Source organism: Papio anubis, chromosome 14, assembly GCF_008728515.1.
Source record: "Papio anubis isolate 15944 chromosome 14, Panubis1.0, whole genome shotgun sequence".
Lineage (NCBI taxonomy): Eukaryota > Metazoa > Chordata > Mammalia > Primates > Cercopithecidae > Papio > Papio anubis.
The window spans coordinates 90,738,702-90,760,837 of NC_044989.1; the positions used below are offsets into that span (position 1 = coordinate 90,738,702).

The window sequence follows — 22,136 nt, forward strand, 5'->3', positions numbered from 1 at the left end:
AGGCAAGAAATCGTTTGAACCGGGAGGGGGAGGTTGCAGTGAGCCAAGATCACACCACTGCACCCCAGCTTGGGTGACAGAGCGCGGCATTGTCTCAAAAAAAAAAAAAAAAAAATCAAAATTATCTGTTTGTGCATTGGCTGGATTAATGAAATTGTGTTTGATGGTAAAAAAGCAAATTTTCATTTTCACTCAAGCCCCAAAAAGAACTGGAGCATAATCCCACAGTAGTACAGAAAGTTAGCCTAAGTAGTATCTTTCCCACTGGAAGATAAGAAGGCAACACAACCATAAAGCTTTCTCATCTGGAGTGAACTGAGTAACAGCTGTACAGTAGCCAATCACCAACAGACTGTCAAGGAAGTGACATGACAGATCACCCATCATGATGTGCCTATTGTTTTCTAAAGGTGATCTGTGGACTGAAGAGCTAACACTGAAGGCTTTGCTTTATAGTTACTCAGTTAGTAGACCACGGTAACTGAAATATGAGCTGTGTTGTCAGGGGACTGGTATTTACCTGAACTGTGGTAACTAAATCCATGCCTACTGAAGCCACCCAAAGGATGGGCTGTCTAGGCTGAAAACAGTGAGGTTAAAATATGTGGTGACCACTTCCCCCACTGAGCCCTAGAACTTTCATGAGTCAGGCTTTTAGCCTTCTGAAGCTTCTCTGGGGTTCCTCCAAGGAAAGAGCGCAACCAGATCACCCTATGTCAGGGTTTCTCAACCTCAGCGCTACTGACATTTCAGCCCAGGTATTTTCTGTTGTGGAGTTGCCCTGTGTACTGTAGGATGCTTACAGCAGCCTCTCTGGTCAGTACCATCCCCCGACTGTGACAACCGAAAATGTCTCCAAATATTATTACCATAAATGGGATAAGGGAGAGTCACAAATGGGGACTGAGGACAGCAAAAGTCACCCCTAGTGAACTCCTACCCAAGACAAAGGCCCAGTAGTCCCAGAAGTGTCACCCACACTCGGCCAAAAAATGCGGGAGGGAAATAGTAACACAAGTATATCATTTAGATATACAGAGGCAAATACCAAAAGAATAGAAAGTGATTGCCTCATTAAAGGGAAATGTTGGCAGACCTGTTTTTGTTCCAAGCCTCGTGGGACAAGCTGGCTCTTCAATTTGCACATACAACCTTGATTTAAAATAAACAAAACTTTTGGTTAAGAAAAGGCAATGTTAGTTGGATGCGGTGGCTCATGCCTGTAATCCCAGCACTTTGGGAGGCCAAGGCAGGTGGATCACCTGAGGTCAGGAGTCTGAGACCCGCCTGGCCAAAGCGGTGAAATCCCGTCTCTACTAAAATACAAAAATTAGTCGGGCGTGGTGGCGCAAGCCTGTAATCCCAGCTACTCAGGAGGTTGAGGCAAGAGAATCGCTTGAACCCTGGAAGGCAGAGATTGCAGTGAGCCGACAACGCGCCATTGCGCTCCAGTTGGGCGACAAGAGTGAAACTTGGTCTCAAAAAAAGAAAAAAAAAAAAAAGGCAATGTCTATGCCAAAAAAAAAAAGAGCCAGGGTTCTCACCACCACGTGTCCCTGCCCCATGGCAGACAACTGAAGTAGAAATATAACCTCTCTCATCTAGTCCCTTCCTAGCTCTCGGGGCTCCTCTCCCCCAGGTCTACCTGCTCTGTCTACAGAAACACATCTTTGGTGTAGTCAGGGGCGTCCAATATTTTTACTTCCCTGGCCCACACTGGAAAAACTGTCTTCAGCTGGACAAGCTTGGTCTAAGGATTTTCTCAGGTGTTCTGTACTGAGCCAAGTGAAAATGCCAGGGAGGGTCCTCTTCTCCATGTAATCACTGGGCTCTGAAAGGACCTGGGCTTACATGAGGTCATCCAGCACGAAGAGAAGGCAGTGCCAGAGCTCTTGAGGGTCTCCCCCTAGACCCTCAGTTCAAGGCCTAATGCTCAGTTGCCCTTTACAACAGCTCCCTACCCTCCCTTCCCTCAAGTAAAAAGTCATAAAGCTAGTTTCAGCTGGCCCCAAAGGCTACAGCTAACGTCAATCCTCTGCTAACTTACAATACTGGGCAAATACAGATGTTCTCCATGCCAGTTTCATCATGTACAAAATCAGGATAAGATCTACCACAAAAGGCCATGAGGATTAAATGTATGTAAAAACTTAGTATAAGGCCTGACACTAAATGGCAAACATTCATGGAGAAGTCTTCTGCAAGATCATTAAACTGACAACAGGATGCAATGGTATGTACCCAGCCAGTGGCCTAACCTTACAGGCAGAGGTCAGACTAGGCACTGCCTTACCCTGTTAGATTCTCAGTGTTGGTGTCTAGCGAAATGCTCTGAATAAACTCAAAATTCAAAAGTATTGTCCCACACCCTCAGGACAGGAACTATCAATCTAGTTTGCCAAGAAATGTACTTTTCATCAACTTCTGATCAAAGGTAAAAAGATAATGGGTCAGGACTGAAGAATGCAATACCGAGAACTTTTAAACGAACTTAGCTACACATTGCCCCCTACTCATTTTTGCTGTCCTTGTACTGATGTCCCTTGAACACTAGTCTGAACTGCAGAATCCGCTTATATGCAGACTTACTTTCATCTCTGCTATCCCTGAGACAGCAAGACCAACTCCTCCTCTCCTCCTCAGTCTACTCAAGATGGTAAGGAGGAAGACCTTTATATGCATTTCCACTTAACAAATAGTAAATGTGTCTTCCTTATGGTTTAATATTTCCTTTTCTCAAACTTACATTATAATACAGTATATAATACATATAACATGTGAAATATGTGTTCACAACTGTTTATGTTATTGCTAAGGCTTCTGGTCAACCGTAGGCTATTAGTAGTCAAGTTTTTAGAATCAAAAGTTGTACATGGCTTTTTGACTGCACGGGGGTTGGTGTCCGACCTCCACACTGTTCAAGGGTTTACCCTAATACCAAAGCTAAAAACAATCTACATAAAATAGTAAAATAAAGTTGTCCATTCAACAGTAAATCTTTGGCTGTTAAAAACCATGAGTAGGCTAGATGCAGTGGCTCATGGCTATAATCCTAGCACTTTAGGAGGCAAAGTCAGGCGGATCACTTGAGGTCCAAAGTTTGAGACCAGCTCGGCCAACATGCCGAAAGCTTGTCTCTACTAAAAATTAGCCAGTCGTGGTGGAGAGCGCCTGTAGTTCCGGCTACTGAGGAGGCTGAGGCAGGAGAATTGCTTGAAACCAGAAGGCTGAGGTTGCAGTGAGCCGAGACCACACCACTGCAGTGTCCAGCCTGGCGACACAGCGAGACTCCATCTCAAAAACACAAACAAAAAGTATCAAAAGAAAAAATTGGAAAAAAACAACACCAAACAAAAAAAATAGACGTGTGCTAACATGAAAGTGTATAGGCTGTGTTACTAAGAGGGAAAATGCCAGGTTGCTACAACAGTCCCTATGGAATAATGTCATGCATATTCTGGGGACACAGGAAACGTTAACAGGGAGGAGTGGGAGCTTTAAGTTGGACAGTAGCCCTCACTTGTTAAGATATTCATATCTCCTAAGAATGATAGGCCAGGCGCGGTGGCTCACGCCTGTAATCCCAGCACTTTGGGAGGACAAGGCAGGCGGATCACAAGGTCAGGAGATCGAGACCATCCTGGCTAACACGGTGAAACCCCGTCTCTACTAAAAATACAAATTAGCCAGGCGTGGTGGTGGGCACCTGTAGTCCCAGCTACTAGGGAGGCTGAGGCAGGAGAATGGTGTGAACCCGGGAGGCAGAGCTTGCAGTGAGCCAAGATCACACCACTGCACTCCAGCCTGGGCGACACAGTGAGAATCTGTCTCAAAAAAAAAAAAAAAATGATATAAGGTGAACTGATCAGAAGCCCAGATGATTCAAGTATGAATGAAAACCATGAGAACAAATTTTCTAAAAACTGTAGGCTTTTTTATTCAGTTAAGAGGTAGACAGATGAACATGGAAGGCTGTCCCATTTAACTTGACCAAAGTTCACATTCCACTTCATTCATCCATCCCACACTGCCAGAAATCTTAAAGAAATAACCAAGATTGCCAAAAGGCTTTTCCTTCTTACTTCTTCTTAGCAGTAACAGTCAATGAACTGCTTGCAAAAAAGTTACTAATTTAAATTTTCACTGTGTTCAAAGAACCTCATCCCTCTAAGAAGCTCCCACATATGCCAATAGATCCTGCCACTACTGACAGGAGGGCAGAGTACCAATGACTCTACTTATATAAGAGACTACAAGGGAAGTTTTAGTTATATTTTTTTGTTGTTAAATCCCTGTGCATGTTAGGGCAGAAGCTGGTGAAACCAACGAAGCAGAGCATACTCTGTCAAATGGCTCTGCATGGTTGTTTTAAAAAAAAAAAATCACAAGTCATCTTCAGAGACAACATTAAAACATAATGGAATTGAAGCCTGATACAAAAAGTAGAGAAATATGTACAGGAATTCACAGCCCAGAAGGAAAGGGGACCTCAGCAGGAGCCAGTGGAACCCTGGCTATTTTACATAGCTAATTTTGAGACAATTCATATTTAGCACAAAAGCAATTATAGCACAAGTAACACTTCCCTCATCTGGCTCCCAAATAAAAAGACTCTTGTCAGTCTTCAATAACACCGTAATCATTCTTCAGGGGAGCAGGAATACCTAAGGTGGTCCCAAACATTGACACAAATTTTAATCTCAAACAGCTTCACATTCTGAGGATGACATATCTGAAGACTGCCATGATGGCAGCACTGATAACTCCAGAAATGGGGACTGTGACAAACCAGGCCATAAAAATGTTACGAAAGAGACGCCAGTCAACAGCCTTCTTGGACCGGAGCCAGCCAACAGACACAACAGAGCCCACCTAAAAGAGAAACAGACCAAGGAAACAGGTAATTAAACTGGCAATGGTATTTTGGCAAACAGACACCTGAGACTGTTTGGACAAGGAGCCCCAGACCCCTGGACAAGACCAAGTCCAAGAAAGCTGGCTTACAACAGGTTAAGATGGGAAAATGAAGGCAATTTGAAAATCCAATCATAATCTATACTAACGGTAGTAAAAGGACACAAGAACTATTTCTTTTCCCCTTCTAAGCTACTAAAATTTAATGAATATATACTGTTTATATATTTATTTTTTTTTATTTTTTTTTTTGAGACAGAGTCTCACACTGTTGCCCAGGCTGGAGTGCAGTGGCACATTCTCAGCTCACTGCAACCTCTGCTTCCCGGCTTCATGTAATTCTCCTGCCTCAGCCTCCCAGGTAGCTGGGATTACAGGCACCCGCCACCATGCCCAGCTAATTTTTTGTATTTTTAGTAGAGACGGGGTTTCACTATGTTGGCCAGGCTGGTCTCAAACTCCTGACCTCGTGATCCACCCGCCTCGGCCTCCCAGAGTGCTGGGATTACAGGCGTGAGCCACCGCGCCCGGCCTATACACTGCTTTTAACAACAAATTGTGCTGTAAGTCTTCCTAAGATTATTTACAGAGTGGCTGATGTTAAATCTAGTAAACAATTGCTGTGAGACAACCTGGCAGCAAATAGATGACTCAGCAGGATCCATGATGGACCAGCTTAAATGCTCTTAAGGAAACCAGTTTCTTTCTTTTCCTATAATTATTAGATTATCATCAGACAACCTTAAGATTTGTTTTGTTTCTCAGTATTTCAATCCCGAGAGGCCCTGAATATATGCCTTCTGTAAATAAACTGCCTTGCCAACATTTTGGCAAGCCTCACAGACTTGTTAGAACCAGGCCTTCAGCCACCACAAATGGCAGCAGAAACCCACCTGGCCAGAATTAAAGCACCCACCAGTTTTTAAGCACACACCTACCCTGCTCTGAATGGCTTTCCCAAAGACAAAGAACATAATGGTGTCAGCCGGGAGTGGTAGCTCATACATGTAATCCCAGAACTTTGGGAGGTCAAGCCAGGTAGATCACCTGAGGTCAGGAAGGAGTTCATGACCGGCCTGGCCAACAAGGTGAAATCATGTGTCTACTAAAAATACAAAAATTAGCCAGGCATGGTGGCAGGTGCCTGTAATCCCACCTACTTGGGAGGCTGAGGCACAAGAATCACTTGAGCCCAGGAGGCGGAGGTTGCAGTGAGCCAAGATTGTGCCACTGCACTCCAGCCTGGGCCACAGAGAAAGACTCCAACTCATAAGTAAATAAATAAAACATAATGGTGCCAAGTAGAAATGACCCTTGAGATTTTAAAAATATATATATATATTATAAAGAGACTACAATGAGGGAGGATTAAGTAACAAAGGAAGAGGTTAGTAACCAGAAATTACAGTAAGCTCTATATAAAAGAATGTTTCTATTATTTGGGGAGAATATCTATTTAATTGCTTAAACAAGAATAGACACAAGAAATTGTATGCTTGTCCTAGATTTATGAACTCTTCAAGACTCCAATTGCACAAAACCTTCTAAATCAAAGTATCAGAGAAGTAAAATTAAAAACCCTACATATTAGAAGAACCATTTGAAAGACACACATTGGCATTACACTTACTTTACAATGTGTTGTACTGATGGGAAGGCCAATATTTGATGCAATCACCACAGTGAGGGCAGATGCCAGTTCAATACTGAAGCCACTATAGACACAAAAGGATTCTTGTCAGGAAGTGAGTTTGACTTTTTTGAGAAGCTAACACTACGCCTCAAGTTAACACAGTCCTGTTTTGTTCTACTCAGTCACAAAACCTCCACTGACATCTTTACGTGCTATAACCCCTAAGACTATCTACTTCATTTAAATCAGGCCATGGATGCCCAGTTTCCTTATTCGAAGGTTTCAAGTTTTACGTTTTTCTGAAATCCCACTATTAAATAAAATTTGCACTTTTATTTTGAAGAGTTTGGTAAACATTGAGTCTTAGCTCCCAAGTAAAGACAAATAAAAGGCAAGTATACGTAACTATCCCCTCTTAGCACACACAGCTTTCTCAGAAAAGTCATTTTCTTCAGAGACCCCAGAGCTGAATGGGTAAAATGTCTGACCAAAATGTTTAAGGGCCAGACAAGTAAAATCTAAAAAGAACACACCGACAATAAGAACATCAGGAACTTGGTTACGTTCAACAAGAGATTTGTGTTAGCACTCGACAGTATTACATCTCTGAAAAAAATGAGTACTGACATTTGTAGAACCTGCTCCAACTACTTACCTAGAGGGTGTGATCGGTGTCAGATCCTTCCCCATGGTCTGGATAACTCTTCTTCCCCAGACCCACAGACCAATACAGATACCAACACCACCATAGAGTAGAAGCCATATTGGTGTTGCCACTTTTGAAGAAACATCTCCCGTGTCATAAACCAAATATAAAGCAACCAGAGGCCCAATGGCATTGCTGGAAGAGACAAAGAGGGCGGAAGTGACTTTTCAGGCAGAACTAGATCTTGGCAAGACCCAATCTGCTGAATGACCTACCAGGTTGTCTAAAGTACAGCTTTCAAGCTCATCTGGCAAAAGGGCCTTTTTTTCGAAGGACATAAATGGAACCCCAACATATACAACAGAAATATGAACACAGCTCTGATGGAGGGAATGCCACGCAAATGGTGGCCTCTTTCCTCCTATAGGCAGCTTAAAGCAACTCTCGGGTTCCAATAAACAGTTTACAAACTAAACTACAAAATCATTCTATATGAAAAACTTAAGTTTTTCATCTTACATCTTATCTTACATGCCACAATTCATTATCAAAGAACTGCATCTCATCTTGACAGACAAAAGCCTTCTCTGTGAAGAATATCTGTTTATATTTATCAACTACAAAAATAAACATTGTTTGTAATTCCTCCGAAGAATAAAACTGTACTGTCTCATTATGTCAAGAACTGCTATTACCTCATCCTATTTGGATTATTTGGGGTCCCGTAAATGCTAGGAGTACCACTACCACAAGCACAGGCTATGACAAGGATAAACAGTTTAAAAATAGGGTTAGCAACACTAAGATCAATGTCAACTGACCTTACGTCATTGCCACCATGGGCAAATGACCCAAAGCAGGCTGTAAGGATCTGCAGGAACTGGAAGAGGAGAGAGACTTCAGGCTTATCCTGGTCATACCATTCTTCCAGAGAGCCATGACTTCCTTTTCTGTCACCTAGACCCATCTCTGCCTTGACACTCATGTCTATCTCAGATGCTGAGTGAAGGTCAGACACAGCATTGCAGTAACTAGTGTAACTGTCCATTCGAATTCGCTTCCTGGAGTCTGCATTAGGCCACGTCAGCTTCTCTATGTCTTCGCCCTTCTGTTCACCTTCTTTGGCACGGAATGAATCCAGAGGCATGCCACATATTGCCATGGTATAGGAAGTATAGCTATTATTGCGCCTTAAGGGTTTGTCACCAGAGTCTCCCATGCAATCTCCCACCTTGGCCAGATGTAATTTATGGAGCAGCTCTTTGTACAAGCCAGAATCCTTATGCACGGTGTGATACTGGTAGTGGCCACTGGAGTTTATTTGGTTGCTGACAGCTTGACTGAACTGGACAAGGTTCCCATTAGGCAACTGCACTGCACCTAGTCAAGACCACCAAGGTGACATTCAATACAAAAAGCATCAGATCCACAACAATCACCTCCTCACCACCACAGGTAACAAAGTGAAAGCAGGAATTCCAACTCACCATTCACGGTGCTATCTATGCTGGTTTCCTCTTTCAAGTCCACGCTGGGAAGCCTCTCTCGCTCTGGAGCTTCCTCCAGATCTCCAAGTTTGAATGAGACTGTTCTCTCCTCCACCACAGCCTGGAGGGGCAGAGCGGCAGGCCCTATCTCCGAAACAGGATTCCTGCTTTCAATATCACTGGCAGACAACTTTGTTTCTTCATGGTCTTCTTTCAAGCTATTCTTTTTTTCCATTAAGGGGCTTTCAGAAGGACTACACTTTATTTCTCCTAGAAAAAAAAAAAGGGGTTTTTTTGGTTTGGTTGTGACCCTACTACTTTTTCCTCCACCCCCAAAAAACTCATCTCAAAACAAGAATGTATGTGAACTTCAGTTAACATTCAGGAACATTCTTCCTGCCTGCTTTATCATTTGCCAGCAGCTCTCACCTGGGAACCAGCAGCAATGCAGGCCACCCTACGTCAGGGGTCCCAACGTTTTTCTGTAAATATTTTAGGTTTTATGGGCTTCTGTAGCACATTCTTGTTTTGTTTTTATTTTTACAACCCTTTACAGCTATAAGAACCCTTCTTAGCTCCCTGCCGACTCATTCTGTAGTGGAAAGTAGCTCAACCATGGGGCTGATAATCTGAAACTAAAAATCTGAACTGTATCGAATTCTATTCTTTTGAAAAGAGGATTCTCTCAAATTTCAGTTCAACAATTCGAGCAAAGTGGCACAGCTCAATGCAGGGAACTAAAGACGACAACTTTAATTTCCATCTCTATAAAACAAAAAGATGTGCATCATGGCTCTAAATCCCACAGGCAGACCAGAGTATCTTCTGCCTCTCTCTCATGCCAGTGCTCAGTATGCTGACCTATCCATTCAGGCACCTCAAACTACAGACTTTCTAACATAAAACAAGACTTATCTCATCTCCTCCCAGAGAGGGAAAATGAGGTCAGAGAGTCCTGAAAGCCTGGTTTCCACCGTGCACTCGGCACAGCCAGACTAGCACAGAACCTCTCGGAGGCCCCTCGGTTCAGCTGCGGTGACGCAGCATTCTTCCTAACGCCACTGCAGTCTGTGCATCCCTCACCTTCGAAAGGATAAACTTGAAATTGCTAACCCAGCCTTCACATAGATGAAAAGGGCAGAAAATGATTCTTTTAAGGGGGGGGGGGAAAAAAAAGCCTGATACTAACCAAAATTTACTCAGTATTACAGGAGTGTGTTGTAATGGCCTAAACGATTCCTTCACATGACATCTGAAAATGTTTACTTCTAGAATCTGTGCTACAATTCTAGCAGACACACAATGTGTGTTTGTATATGTATTTGTATGGTACACTGCAACACAACGTCTACATGTATTCTAGCCCATATACAACATGTACACATTAGACTTAGCTTTGCTCATCTGAATCTGAAGTTATACACAGAAGTAGTTGGGATATTTACCTCTAAGAAAATATCGTGTACCTACCCTTATTTTTCATTAAGGTATCCTCGTACTTCTCAGTAAATGTAGGCTATGACTTCTCAATTTATCTATCATGTCACTGGCAACTGACCAAGGAACATTTAAAAAAAAAAATTCAATGCCCAGATTGTCTCTACAGCATAGGTTGAATACTCTCTATCACTAGGTCTTAGGTCATGTAGGTCCACTTAAGCACACAGTTTGGACAGCAAACCCATATCCTCAAATTTCTCTTTAAAATCTCTTATTTTGCCAATCTCTCCTGATAGATTTTTACAGGTGGCCAAATAAAAAAGAAACACAACATTATTAGATAAATTTTTCTGTTATAAGTTATTACTTACGTTCAATTTTTCTCTTCATCCTGGGACATACAAAGAACCAGACGATAAGGGCACAGAAAACTGCACATCCCACCGAGATGAGGATGGTACCCCACAGAGGAAGTTTGTCAAAGCCCAGCACTAGGAGATAAAATGGTGCATCTTGAAAACCCCAGGGCAACAGCCCCCTGCAATACTGTGTAAACCCTCCTCCGGGGACTGAGGCGTTCCCCATGCCAGCCCATCACCCTTGACAACTGCTGCCAGATTTAAGTGCACAGGATTACTGTGCTAGTGCCTATACAAATTTGGGAGAAAAATCAATGATCATCTGAAAACCCACACCAGCCCGGCCCACCTGAACACCTGCGGGACTCAAGTGTCCTATGCTTCTCAACATATAGCCTTTTTCCTTTCTTCACCTTGGAAGATAATAAGGATCACTACATGCTAAGGACCTATGACTAGCTATGAAAAAGACAGTGTTCCACTCCCTAGCTCATGATCATAACTGCCACATATTCCATTACCACCTCCAAACTTAATGTTAAAACAATGTCTCAGTAGTCACATTTGTCATGCTGACAGATTTCTGTAAAAAGGTGATTATATTCATTGTACTGGCCTTTACTTTTAGTAAAATGCTTTAATGAGATTATCTCCTTGAAAGCAATATCAAAGACACAGAAAACAAGGATATTATCTATCAAAAGTTAATAATTGAAGGAAGAGTTTTAAAAGGTTTGTCTTTCGGCTAGGCAAGGTGGCTCATGCCTGTAATTCCAGCACTTTGGGAGGCCAGGCAGGCAGATCACTTGAGGTCAGGCGTTCGAGACCAGCCTGGCCAACATGTCAAAACCCCGTCTCTACTGAAACTACACAAAAAAATTAGCCGGGCATGGTGGTGGGCGCCTGTAGTCCCAGCTACTGGGGAGGCTGAGGTGAATCACTTGACCCTGGGTGTGCAGGACGGAGGCTACAGTGAGCTGAGATTGCGCCACTGCACCCCAGCCTGGGTGACAAAGCGAGACTTTGTCTCAAAAAAAAAAAGTTTCGTCTTTCACACACACACAAAGTTTAGTGGTAAATTCACTAACAAGTCTTATGTTAAAAAAAGACTTGCCTAGCAACACTGGTCACATGGTTTAAGGATGCGTAATATTAGTCATTATCTGATTGTCATATGCATGCCAGTATGCTCCAAACCATTAGCCTGTGTTACAGACAGAAGTAAAGCACCGGCCAGGCACAGTGTCTCACACCTGTAATCCCAGCACTTTGGGAGGCTGAGATGGGCAGAGCACCTGAGGTCAGGAGTTCAAGACCAGCCTGGTGAAACCCCGTCTCTACTGAAAATACAAAAATTAGCCAGATGTGGTGGTGGGCACCCGTAATCCCAGTTACTTGGGAAGCTGAGGCAGGAGAATCACTTGAACTCGGGAGGTGGAAGTTACAGTGAGCCAAGATCGCGCCACTGTACTCCATCCAGCCTGGTGACAAGAGTGAAACTCCATCACAAAAACAAAAAAGAAGTAAAGCACTATATAATCCTATTTAAGTCTAACAGATGTTATAATGATCTCTAGCTACTCAGGAGACTGAAGTGGGAGAACCCCCTAAGCCCAGGAATACAAGGCCAGCCTGGGCAACACAGCAAGACCCCATCCCTTGGGGGGGGGGAAAAAATATATATATATATATAAATATATATATATATATATATATAAGATATTATAATGATCTGTAGTTGATATCTAGAAATAGCTTAGTTACTTCTGCTTGTTTTGCTTTATTTTGCTTGCTATGTATGAAATCACAGATGTTCCTCAACTTACAATGAGGTTATGTACCTATAAACCCATCAAAAAGTCAAATAACTGAAGACTGAACCATGAAGTCAGTGACTGTACTTATAAACTGGAAATTCTATTAAACCCCAAAATGATTAATCTTTAAAAATAGATACAAGGCCAGACGCGGCGGCTCACGCCTATAATCCCAGCACTTTGGGAGGCTGAGGTGGGTGGATCACCTGAGGTCAAGAGTTCGAGACCAGCCTGGCCAACATGGTGAAACCATGTCTCTACTAAAAATACAAAAATTAGCTGGGGCGTGGTAATGCACATGTGTAATCCCAGCTACACTACTCAAGAGGCTGAAGCAGGAGAACTGCTCGAACCCGGGAGGTGGAGGTTGCAGTGAGCCAAGATCGCACCAATGCACTCCAGCCTGGGTGACAGGGCGAGACTCCGTCTCAAAAAAATCAATCAATCAATCAATCAATCAGAAACAAATTGAGGTCCCTTCAAAATTTTTTTTTTTTTTTTTGAGACGTACTGTTGCCCAGGCTGGAGTGCAGTGGCACGATCTTGGCTCACTGCAACCTCCACCTCCCAGGTTCAAGTGATTCTCATGCCTCAGCCTCCCAAGTAGCTGGGATTACAGGCACCTGCCACCATACCGGGTTAGTTTTTGTAGTTTTTAGTAGAGACAAGGTTTCGCCATCTTGGCCAGGCTGGTCTTGAACTCCTGACCTCATGATCCACCCACCTCGGCCTCCCAAAGTGCTGGGATTACAAGCATGAGCCACGGCATCTGGCACCAAACTACAACTCTACGGTGACTATACATCTTTTCATTTTAATTTCTGCTTTCAGTTTTGATCATGTGGTCACACAAACTAAAATATACATGAAAGTACTGTCTATCACAAGTTGGTCTACATTCCAAGTCAAAAGGGGAAGAGATTGGTTTTTCTCATAAATGATCCATAAAGGACAGAACAAAAATATCTAAGTTTCTGTTTTCAAAATGATTCTAATTTAACTCAACTCTGAGCTTTGCTTCTACCATGTAAACAATGAGTGCTAAGAGCCTCAATAGGAGACTTTTTAGCTCATCACAAATAACTCATTTTACAATGGAAATCTGGCATACAAGCTTCTCTTCACCTGCACATAAGAGTTCAGTATATCCTAAGAACAATATTTTCTTAAACTTGTCTGTTTTGTTCCTGATCATTCCAAGAATAAAAGCAAGATTAAAAATACTTAGCTCCATCTAACAAAATGCACATATAATCCCTGAATCTAAAATAAGATAAAAAATTAAAGTATTGGCTGGGTGTGGTGATCATGCCTGTAATCCCAGCACTTTGGGAGGCTGAGACAGGTGGATCACCTGAGGTCAGGAGTTGGAGATCAGCTTGACCAACATGGAGAAACCTCATCTCTACTAAAAATACAAAATTAGCTGGGTGTGGTGGCACATGCCTATAATCCCAGCTACTTGGGAGACTGAGGCAGGAGAATTGCTTGAACCCGGGAGCTGGAGGTTGTGGTGAGCCAAAATCATGCCATTGCACTCCAGCCTGGGCAACAAGAGCAAAACTGTCTCAAAAAAATAAACAAAAAATAAAAATATTTAGCTAACTCTATTTTGGGTCAGCAACTTACCACTTCAGTGTGGTTTAAGCAAGTCACAATCCATTAGTCAAAACTGAAATCATTTCAGTGGGCCACAACAAATGTTAAAAAAAAAAAAAAAAAAAGAGAGACAGAATTTGAAAATATGGGTGCACAGCACATAGTAAGCGTAAGTGGCTTCACGAAACTCTTTCAGTTACCTTTCTCTCTGCATACATACACATGTGTCCTCTATTTCATCTAGTGGGTCACAGTATAAAGAATAAAAATCACTGCCTATGTAGTCACAGACTATCAGGTCAAATGAGCCAAGATACCAAAACTGTACTGTCTTGCCAGTTATAAGTTACCCATCTTTTGTTGTTGCTAAACTTGTAGCACCATAATTTAATCCGTGCCTTGCCTTAGTCCCAAACATGAAAGTCATCAACATTTCAACCTTTATATTCTCACAAATTATTTTTCCTCTTAGCTGCATGAATTCTTCTTCCAAGTGCACTTAGAGCAGGTGGTAAACATCCCAACTCTTCTCATTCAAGCAGATTCATGGAAGTTTAGTACTTAGAAACAATAGTATCTCCATTTGGGAGAGAAAAATGAGAATATCCAGCAAACCAGTACTAAACGACTGATTACTGAAGATCAGATATAACTAATGACTTCAGTAGTTGAGGTCAGTATTAATTCCAGCATTTTTAGCATAGACAGGAGAAAGGGAAGGAGATGATCCTATTATCAGTGGATCCTGTGAAGACTAAAGAGGAAAGGTCTGTAGTGATTTAGAATCTGAGCAGGTCTCTTTGGTTGAAAAACTATCTAGGTTAACTCAGCGTACACTAGCCTGCAGCCTTCTGAAATGGGCGCAGGCCAGACACCTTCTAGGAGATTTCAGCCCTGTAAAGCAAAAAGGGGTAAATTGGGCATTTAATGCAAGTTTTGTAAACAACTTTAAATTCACATTTAAATATTTTGATAGTTACTTACACGGTGCTCCAGTATACATGATGGAAAAGAGGTTTATTCCAACTGTGCAGGCATAGAAAACTGGCAAAGCTCGCAAACCATTAGGAACTGGATCTGCCTGTAAAACATTATTAAGATCAGTATCTTAAAAGGTATAAAGGTTAACCCATTTTCACAGAATCTCTTAATAGGGTAGGTTTGGGAATTATAGTGCCAATAACTGTTCCTCCAGAGCAGTTTCCAAGGACAACTGGGTTTTTCCTGCATTTGCGCCTGGAATTCTTCCTACAAAGGCTAATTCCAACTTCTACCTGTTTTTTTTTCTTTTTTCTATTTTTAATAACAAGGCTAACTGTACCAGTGACTGATAACATCCTGAATAAAGATTGCAATACCCACATTCTAAGGTACCCAAAAGCCCTAATGTAAACTTGAGCACACACCTGAGGATAGGCTATACTCTACATCTGTAAGAGATGTCAAGAAACAGACAGACTATGTTAGGATCTTGCTTACCTGACTTCATACCTTCAAAGACTAAAAACACAACATGCAGACTATACCTACGGCAACTATCTTATCTAAACATCTGACAAAGATGCCATAATTAATGCTTTACCGAAGTTCAACGATAATAACTGATTGCACACAAGGTCATCCACTCACTCAACAGACTGTGTGCCAAGCACTATTCTGGGCACTGAAATACAGGAGGGAGTAAGACCAAGTTTCTGTTCTAATAGAACTGACACTCACCTTCTAGTATGGAATAATGTAAAATAGTGACAAATGCTGTGAAGAAAATTAAAGAAGGGTAAGAGGAGAGTGATGGGGGGGCACCATTCGGGTGGGGAAGAGTCAAGGAATGAGCATGACACAAATGTAGTAAGCTAGCAAGTTGTGTACATTAACTAGGGGTACAGAAGGGGCAAACCACCTGATTAATTGGGTGCTGACTGTTCCAGACAGAGGTATCAGCAAGTGCAAAGGCCCTTAGGCAAAAATTTGAAATGTTTAAGGAACAGTAAGGCCAGTGACTAAAAATAAGAACTCTACCATACCTAGTATGTATTAATTCTATAGGAGAACACCCAAGTCAAACACCAAAAGAATGGGAGGAGGCTGGGCGTGGTGGCTCACACCTGTAATCCCAGCACTTTGGGAAGCCAAGGCAGGAGAATCATGAGGTCAGGAGATCGAGACCATCCTACGTAATACGGTGAAACCCTGTCTCTACTAAAAATACAAAAAATAAGCCGGACGTGGTGGCAAGCATCTGTAGTCCCAGCTACTCAGGAGGCTGAGGCAGAAGGATCACTTGAACCTGGGAGGCGGAGGTTGCAGTGAGCGGAGATTGGGCCACCTCACTCCAGCCTGGGCAACAGAGCAAGACTCCCTTTCAGGAAAAAAAAAAAAAAAAAAAAAAATTGGGAGCAAAGATCTGAATACATACATAGGAAGGCTAAAATCTTTATAAAGACCTTAACCTAAAAAAAAAATTGGGAGCAAAGATCTGAATACATACATGGGAAGGCTAAAAACTTACAAAGATCTTAATCTAAAAGGCTTAATGCTATCTTGGATCACAATTCCAATGGAAAATCTTGGGGAGCAAAAACAGAGTAAAACTCTATAGCTTCTACCAATAATCAATACACTGGAAAGTCAGTAGCTTGAGAGCAATGAAACAAGGGAAAGCGCAGACCCAAGTGTTAAGTAAAGGTACCATTTCAAATTAGCAGAGACGGGTGCTCACTGAAAACCACTCTAAAATTTAACTCTTATCTATAGTTTAATAGAGAATGTTAACAGATAGTGAAACACTCAATACAAAAACAATAGCCTACAGAAACCAAGAACTGTTAAGCATCCTTGAATAAGTAACTCCAAACTCTGAGGGCAGTCAACAAAATGAGGAAACTAAGGTGTGTATTTTTATTGTAAAGACTATTCTTAAGAAAATGCAGGTCAGGTGTGGTGGTGGCTCACGTCTGTCTGTAATCCCAGCACTTTGGGAGGATGAGACAGGGGCATGGCTTGAGCCCAGAAGTTCAAGACCAACTTGAGCAACAGAGCAAGACCCCACCTCTATAAAATATGAAAAGTTAGCCAGATGTGGTGGCACACACCTGTAGTCCCAGCTACTCTGGAGGCTGAGGCAGGAGGATTGCTTGAGCCTGGGAGGTCAAGGCTGCAGTGAGCTACAATTAAGTCACCGTACTCCAGCCTGGGTGACAGGGCAAGACTTCGCTTCTTAAAAAAAAAAAAAAAAGGGACAGGTGCAGTGGCTCAAGCCTGTAATCCCAGCACTTTGGGAGGCCAAGGTGGACAGAGCACGTGAGGTCAGGAGTTCGAGACCAGCTTGACCAACATGGTGAAACCCTGTCTCTACTAAAAATACAAAAATACTAGTTGGGTGTGGTGGCAAGCACCTGTAATCCCGGCTACTCAGGAGGCTGAGGCAGGAGAATTGCTTGAGCCCGGGAGGCGGAGGTTGCAGTGAGCCCAGATCGTGCCACTGCATTTCAGCCTGGGCGACAGAGTGAGACTCTGTCTCAAAAAAAAAAAAAAAAAAAAAAGGCCTCCAAAAAACCCAACCCAAGACTTCCACCCCCCAAAATTAAAACCCTTTAGGGTTTTAAAGACATTATGTGGGGACTTCTCAATAGATTTTGAAAGATATTTCAAAATATGGTTATCTATAAATCAAATTGTAACTGACTAGTCAGAAGTAGCAGCCTGTGTATTTATTATCCTGTATTATAGCCCAATTAAGTATTCCCCGAGGTAAACAAATCTGAGGTACTCTCTACGCAAAGTTGTTGGGGATGGGGTAGGGTATGAATCACACTACTATACGAACAGTTTATTAAGGAATACAGGTTCATGGTTTAAAAAAAATAACAAAAGTTCGGAGAAAGTTCCGGAGAGTCTAGGAAGAAGGTAAAACAAGGAAGGTCTCTCATCATTGTACAGATCCACCTAACACACAAGTAAAACTTCACCTGGAAATAATGTGAATGCCTCCTCGTCTAGTCATGTGGGATGGGAAAGAAGGTCTTCACAAAACCCCCCATCTTCACCAGAATAGTTCACTTTTACGTATTGGATATTCTGGTTTTGTCTAAAGAAAAGGGAAGATATCCTAGATATATTTCTAACAAATGAGAATGCCAAAAGCCCTGTTTCTGTTTTCTTTGACTAGAATTTAAAAATACTCAACAGGAGCACTGAAGAGTATTCCTTCTGTGCAATGCCAGTCCTAAACAGAACTAACTCACCTCCATTCTGTCTGTTCCCACCAGATTCCCAACATGCTTGGAACAAACATTCAGAGAATAGAAAATGTTTAAAAGCAATTTTTTGAAATTAAAAAAAAAAAAAGTCATTTTAATCTTAATTTTCAAGATAGACATTTAAGAGTTGGAATGTATCTTAATGGTCAAATATTCAGATTTTAGCAGTTAGGATACCCAAAGCTTACCAGTCTAAGGATATTTTCTTGAAATTTAACTCCTAAAAGGAAGCAGAAATATTCATACTCATCTGAAAAACTCCTGTTACTGAGGGATTGGCCTGCAAGAGTGTGTGTGTGCGCGTGCACAGAGTGGGGGAAGATCCTCAAAGTCAATACTGTTTTAAACACTATGCCAATCGTTCTTCATCATTTGATCATGCCCATTCCCATACCCATATAAGACATATACAATTAAGAAATCAGTTACTGTATCTAACTTCAGCTCTCACTAACACCGCGGGGGTATGCATTCCTCAAATGAGAGGTTCTGGGCACCTGAGAATCCTTCTTTGCACCCCAGAGCACCACCATTCCCCTTCTGGGAATAAGTGTTTTGTGGAGGCAAAACACACAAACCCTCTCCAAAAACAAAATGATCTACTACTCAGTAATCAACACAGGGCCAGTATAAACCTGTACGAAGCAGGAATTCACAGCAGGAGATCCTACTAATGCTTCTGACTCTGTTAAGTAGCAAGATATAGGGTTCTAATAAAAACACTAAAAAAAACAATCCGGTCCATCACTACTGGTGAGCCTCTAATTTAAGCATCCTAGTATTGTACACTACAGTTGTAGGGAGTGGGAAGGTAGATGCTCATCGCACCTGTCTGCTGAATAAAACAGTACCAAACTTAAGAGTTCATAAACATCAACGAACTATTTACTCTCAAATTATACCAAGCTAAAGATATTTCAAGTTTTCAAAGTGTTAAACTGCTCTATTCTGCCAGATTCCAGCTATGGAAAAGTGATCAGTGAATCACTTTACTAGTCATAGAATTTCTACAGAGAAGAGACAAATCTTTCCCTAGAGAAGCTTAGAACTAGACTAGACCAGACAAGTGGGTCTGCACACATTTTTACCTGCTGGGATTTATGCTACCTCACTCAGATTTCTAGAGTTTAGGAACATTTTTAAGAACTTACAATGGATCGTTAAGAGCCATTCACCTTAGAAAAAGGACAACTTTGTGTCCTGAGAAAAATGCATTTATTCTCACCGTAACTAAGTGCTATGCCAACATAATCCCCTGTCAACATTTATTCTGGAGCCAGCATGACTTCTTGATCAAAGAAATGCTATTGGGTCACTTAAAAGGGATTTTTAAATGGACAGGAAATTAAATGGCTGCCTGAATTTTTTTTTTTTTTTTAGCTAAAAACTACCTTTAACTGGTTCTTTTCACCTATTCTGAGAAATTGGAGTCAAGTCACCATGGGAGGCAGAGTCCTCATCTAGAAGCTTATAAACTGGTTATGATAATCAGCACTGCAGAGACCCATTTAACCGGCAGCTTTCTAAAAAAGCCACAGGGAACACTGTCTTGAACTCCAAGCTTACGCATTATATTAGCCTGAATATAATGGTGGTTTAAACAAATAATCTGTATACAGCTACACAAAGCCACCCAAAATAAATTTCTGTATTTTTTTGCTCCCAGCTTCTCCTATTTCTTGGCACATCATAGTATTCAATTCTTCCTTCCTGACTGCCCTCTTGAGTATTAAAAACTTGCTTTCAGAGAACTCCACAACATACAAGACACGCACAGAATAACTTTAACTTTTCAAGGCCACATATCTATACACCAATCACATCTGCGAAAATACCACTGGGTTTGAAACCGATTGGGTGTGCTCCATGAAAGGTCTTCATACAGGGGAGAAAGGTTACCTTATGGAGGATGAATGCACGAACTAGGAAGAATAAAATTCCAGACATAATTCCAGAAAGCAGTGGGGACACGAACCAAGACATCACTGGAAGAGAACACATTAAGAAAAAATATCAAATAATGAAAATCAGAAACCAGAAACCACTTTTAAATGTTTAAGAGTTCAAAATTCTTTGGTCTGTCCCTCCACGTTAGAACACATACTCCCATATCTAATGCCACGGTAACAAACGACAAACACGAAAATGAAGAAGCCATTTGGAATTAAACATACCAATTTTTATCAGTTCAGACCACTTGACACCCTCCTGCCCCTTTGCCACGAGGGAGAAACCAATGGTTGCACCAACAATACAATGAGTTCCAGAAATGGGGAGCTTCAAAAACGAAGCAACGAGTTGCCACACAGCAGAACCTGAAACAGTCAAGTTTTATTAAGTAAATGGCAAAATTCCATTATGTAAGTGGCGCATTCAGAAAGGTTAATCTGAAAGGTTAAGCACAAAAATGGAACCACCCATGATACAAATTTGCTCACCCACCACAAAGAGGACAAAACCTAAAAAGAACTTACCAAACATAGCACTGACTGAGCCGGCCATCAGCAGCCCTTGAGTCGAGTTGTACATCTCCACGTCAATCAAGCCCTTCCGGATGGTTTCGCTCACTTTGGCCCCCAGTAAGACAGAGCCCACTGTTTCAAAGATGCTAGCTAGGATGCAGGCTTGCTTCAGGGTCACTACACCTGAGCCCACAGCTGTACCAAAAGAATTTGCTACATCATTGGCTCCCACGGAGAATGCCAAGACAAATGCAATAACGAAGCCCAGGATGAGCATCCATAGGTAGTCCACCAAAGGACCAGAAGCGGCGGTAGCAGCTGTAGTACTGGTAATCAGCGTTGCCATTCTCTAGAGTAGTGGTTGTTTAGTAAGAGAACTACTGAGCGGCTTTCAAGATGTGTAAACAGAATATGAGGTATCAAAAATGCTATAATAAATAATATATATTATATAAAATTAAATACTGTAAACTACGGCACAGAAACCGAGCTGGGGAGTTACTGCTATACGCTGCGTATGGGCATCTGTTGTCTGGGGTTTCTTTGGCTCAGGAGGGCTAAAAGCACGGAGCAGAATTCCATGGCGGAGAAGAGAAAGGACGCAAGTTCATCCTGCGGGGGAGGGGGAAAATAACAATAGCTGCGTGCCCCTGGGGGGCCAGAGGGGTACCCCGCTCTGCCCACGCGCCCGGGGCCCGCAGTGGCCCCTGCGGGCTACTCCAGATCCCCATCCCCAGTAGCACGCGCGAGACGGCCGGGCACGTGGCTCAGGGTCCTCCGCGGCCCGCGCGCGCCCAGCCCAGCCCAGCCCAGCCCCTGCGCTGCCAGCCCGCGCGCGCCCTCCGCGCGAAAACCGGAAAAGGGCCGTTCCCGCGCGCGCCGCCCAGGGACCGCCAAAAAGGCCCGCGGGCGGGCGGACGGGCGGAGTGGAGGCGGCCAGCTGCAACGAGAGAAGCCAGTCGCGCCGCCCACGCCGGCTGCCTCCAGCGCCACGGCGTCCGCGCCCGGCCCCCGGGAGAAGAAAGAGCCTTTACGAGGCGGCGCCACTACTCACCAGGGAAAAGGGAGGGCGGAGCGGGAGACGAGGAGATCGAGGCGGCAGCGGGAGCCACGGGTCGCACCTGCGGTCGGCGAGCACACGGCCCGGGTCGGCGGCACCGGGGACAGCTCCGCGGGACTCACGACTTATCCAGGAAGCAGCCGCGGGGGGGCCTCAGCAGCCGAGAAGAAGAAGCACGCAGCGAACGCCGGCAGCCATCACTCTAGCGGAGCACGCCGCCGGCCCCTACTTATAGCAGGCGCCGCGACCCGCGTGACCCGCCGCGCCTCGCGCCGGCCCCGGAGCCCCGCCCCCGGCATGACGCAGCCCTCCTCGGCCCGGCGTGCCCAGCCGGGTGAGCCTGACGGTGGCGCTCATTGGCCCGGCCCGCGCCGGCGGCCACGCCCCCAGCAGGGAGCCGGTCCACGTGGGGCGGGACAGCCCCCTCCCTGCGGCCTCGCCCTGGAGTCTCCGCACCGTC

At 43.3% G+C, this 22,136-nt stretch overlaps 1 protein-coding gene across 1 annotated transcript; it reads right to left on the minus strand.

Annotated features, from left to right (window-relative positions):
• Nucleotides 1–3,912: 3,912 nt before the first annotated feature.
• On the minus strand, nt 3,913–21,879 carry SLC20A1 (solute carrier family 20 member 1). Its single transcript, XM_003909142.5, has 11 exons — nt 21,671–21,879; nt 20,629–21,228; nt 20,329–20,469; nt 20,054–20,139; nt 14,880–14,976; nt 10,492–10,611; nt 8,681–8,950; nt 8,015–8,573; nt 7,203–7,388; nt 6,545–6,629; nt 3,913–4,872 (listed from the first exon to the last, which is right to left on the minus strand). Exons 2-11 carry the CDS (start codon nt 20,960–20,962, stop codon nt 4,711–4,713), a joined length of 2,040 nt encoding a protein of 679 aa, XP_003909191.2. The 5' UTR covers nt 20,963–21,228; nt 21,671–21,879; the 3' UTR covers nt 3,913–4,710.
• Between the last annotated feature and the right edge of the window lie 257 nt (nt 21,880–22,136).